Consider the following 3,765-nt stretch of genomic DNA (forward strand, 5'->3'; position numbering starts at 1 on the left):
CACAAAAGATTCTCCATCATCCCACAAGGACACTTGCTCAACTGTGTTCAAGCAGCTTTATTTGTAATANCCAGAAACTGGAAACAACCTAGATGTCCCTCAACTGAAGAGTAGATAAAGAAAATGTGGTCCATTTAAACAATGGAATACTACTCAGCTATTAAAATCAAGGGCATCGCAAAGTTTGCAGGCAAATGGAAGGAGCTAAAGCATCATTCTGAGTGAGGTTACGCAGACCCCAAACGGAATGCATGCTGTGTAAACTTTGCCTGGATAGTAGCTATAACGGTCAGGGTAACCCTACTATGATCCACAGACTCAAGGAACCCAAAATAACAAGGAGGATGATTTGATCTTTATCAGAAGAGGAAATAAAATATAAATTTAAGGTGAATGGATAGAGGGCACTGAGTGAAAGGAGGCAGAATGGGNGATTGCGTGTGGGGAGAGAGAAGGGAGGTATATCTAGGGTGTGGCAGAGACCTGCACTGGGAGGGGAGCAAGATGTCTATGTGTGTAACTCCAGTGGAGACTCCTAGCAGTGGGGATATGGATCCTGAAGTGGCCACTTCTTGTAACCAAGCAGGACTCCCAGAGGGGAATAAGGACAGCAACCCACCCACAAAAACTTTGACCAAAATTTGTCCTACCTCCAAGATATTCAGGNACAAAGATAGAACAGAGACAAAGGGAATGGTCAACCAATGACAGCCCCAAATTGAGACCCATCCCATGGGCAAAAACAATCCCAGATGCTACTAATGATACTGTTATGCTTGCAGACAGGATCCTAGTATAACTGTCCTCTGAGGGGATCCACCCAGCAGCCAATGGAAACAAATACAAAGACCCACAGCAAACATCAGATGGAACTCAGGGAGTCTTGTGGAAGAGTTAGGGAGAAGGACTGGGGGACCCAATGAACACAGGAACTCCACAGAAAGGGCAACAGAGTCAACTAACCTGAACCCTTGTCGGGGATTTCAGAGACTGAAGCATCAACCAAAGAGTACACACAGGTTGGACCTAGGCCCCCTGTGCATAGGTAGCAGAAGTGCAGCTTAGTCTTCATGCAGGTTCCCCAACACCTAGAGTGGTGGCTGTCCCTGAATCTGTTGCCTACCTATGGATCATGTTCCCCTAACTAGGCTGTCTTGTCTGGTCTCAGGAGGAGAGGATGTATCTANTCCTGCAGTGACTTGATGTGCATGCATAGGGTGTTTGGGGAGGGTTTATACTCAGAGAGGCTCACCATTCTCAGAGGAGAAGGTAAGAGGGGTCTAGGGGTAAAATTTGTATGAGAGAGTATTCTGAGAGGGGGAGCTATATTGGGATGCAAAGTGAATAAATAAATAAATCCATTATAAATCATCACCATTGTTATCATCATCATCATCATTATCATTTCTTCTGTTTTTAGTCTTGTGAAATTCACAGACACACTTTGCTCTATTGTCCAGGAACTTAAAACGGTTTGGGGAAGATTAAATTCTTTACTCTCATACCTGGATATAACTAGGAACATATTTGAGTAAAAATTGCCCATGCTTGAATGGGGCATTTGAAATGTAAATGAAGAAAATATCTAATAAAAATGCCTTAAAAAAAGAAAATGTGGTACATTTACACAATGAAGTACTACACAGCTATAAAAAACAATGAATTTATAAAATTCTTAGGCAAATGGATGGAACTAGAAAATATCATACTGAGTGAGGTAACCCAATCACAAAAGAACACACATGATATGCACTCACTGATAGGTGGATATTAGCCCAGAAGCTTGGAATACCCTAGATATAATTCACAAACCACATGAAGGTTAAGAAGGAAGACCAAAGTGTGCGTACTTCAATCCTTCTTAGAAGGGGGAACAAAATACCCATGGAAGGAGTTACAGAGACAAAGTGTGGAGCAGAGACTGAAGGAAAGACCATCTAGAGACTGCCCCACCTGGGGATCCATCCCATTTACAGTCACCAAACCCAGTACACTATTGTGGATGCCAACAAGTGCTAGCTGACAGAAACNTGTTATAGATGTCTCCTGAGAGGCTCCACCAGTGCCTGAAAAATACAGAGNTGGATGCTCATAGCCATCCTTTGTGCGGAGCACAAGGTCCACAATGAAGGTGCTAGAGGAAGCACCCAAGGAGCTGAAGGGGTTTGCAGCCTCATAGGAGGAACAACAATATGAACTAACCAGTATCCCCAGAGCTCCCAAGGACTAAACCATCAACCAAAGAGTACACATGGTGGGACTCATGGCTCTAGCTGCATATGTAGCAGAGGATGGCCTAGTTGGTCATCAATGGGAGGAAAGGACTTTGGTCCTGTGAAGCCTCTAAGCCACAATGTAGGGAATGCCAGGGCCAGGAAGCAGGAATAGGTGGGTTGTTGAGCAGGGGAAGGGAGGAGGGGACAGGGGGTTTATGGAGGAGAAACCAGGAAAGGGGATAACATTTGACATGTAAATTAAGAAAATATCTAATAAAAAAAGAAAAATTGCTTTCTATTTTAATGACTTTCTGTACTGTGCATTAATATCCTAGTAAACAAACTAAGCACCATTATTAAACAATAAGAATCTTTCCATTATGAGTATTCTCTACCAGTTGCACTGAGAGGCAATCTAAATGGCACCTGGCAGTCAACTCTAGAGTCTTGACATCTAATTAGTTACTCTCACAGAGACATCATTGACCATGCTGTAGCACTCATTGTATGTTTTAGAAACAGGATTTCAAGATGCTTTAGAATATCTGTCTCTGAAGCATAAAATATAGGAAGCTCCTGGTCTCAACAGAGGAAAACACATCTGTCTCCAGCCCTGGTCTCAGGTTTATGTGCAGACAGGATGTGCCTGGGGAGCACTGTGCACTGACTGCGCAGAAGTATGCGGCTGAGTCCCCAGGATGGGCAGCTGTGAGGTTCAGAGAGAGTTGTTTGTCTTTCTTGTTCAGTAGGACAGTGAATCCTTGTCCTTCATTTATTTCTGTACTTGAGAAAATCTTCATAAGCAACTGAAGACCTGCTCCCGGCTCTTGCTTGTACCAGAAGAAGTAATAACTGTTAGGGTCTATGTAGGTGCAGATGATAACGGCGCTGTCTCCCTCCCGGACACTCAGGTGAGAAGGGCGTTGCTCCACCTGCTCTCCTCTGCTCACACCTGTGCAAAAGGAAACAGCAGAAGACCATCAGGCTGCCATTCTCCAGACATTGCTTTCCTTCTTACAGTGATTTCAGACATTCTGGAGAAGTCCAGTCTGCTCCACAGACTGATAATGAACACTGACAAACACGTTGTTCCCCAAAAGCTCTCACTCACAGTTCAGCTGCAGCCAGAAGCACAGGAACAAAGGTCCAGTCACTCTATTCATTGCTTTCCCTCTGGACTGTGGCCTTCAGCCAGACAAGATGCTTCTGTGATCAGCTCGCCTCCACAGCATTAAGGCTTCTTCAGCTGTCTCAACAGAGAGCTGCTGATTGCAGGCTGCTCTTTCAACAGGCAAAGTCTCTTCAGGAGTTTGCAGGAGTGGAGATGCTCTGCCCCCTTGTGGACAGCTTCTTCCTGCTGCACCAGCTGCTCCAGTCCTCTTTATATTACTTTTAAAAATCTATGTTTTGCTTTTATTCAAAATTTGTCTTACAGTTATAGACTGCAGAGCTGAGAACTGATTGAATGTTATCGACCTATAGCACACAATTTCAAATATATCTATACTCTTAGAATAAATATTTTTGAGACATTCTTGACAGTCTCATC

At 43.8% G+C, this 3,765-nt stretch overlaps 1 gene segment (V, D, J or C); it reads right to left on the reverse strand.

Annotated features, from left to right (window-relative positions):
* Positions 1-2,752: 2,752 nt before the first annotated feature.
* On the reverse strand, positions 2,753-3,407 carry LOC110308949. The segment is given in 2 exon segments: positions 2,753-3,168; positions 3,328-3,407. Coding segments are annotated over 2 exon segments (468 nt in total).
* Positions 3,408-3,765: the final 358 nt, after the last annotated feature.

The sequence above is a fragment of the Mus caroli genome, chromosome 14 (assembly GCF_900094665.2).
Source record: "Mus caroli chromosome 14, CAROLI_EIJ_v1.1, whole genome shotgun sequence".
Lineage (NCBI taxonomy): Eukaryota > Metazoa > Chordata > Mammalia > Rodentia > Muridae > Mus > Mus caroli.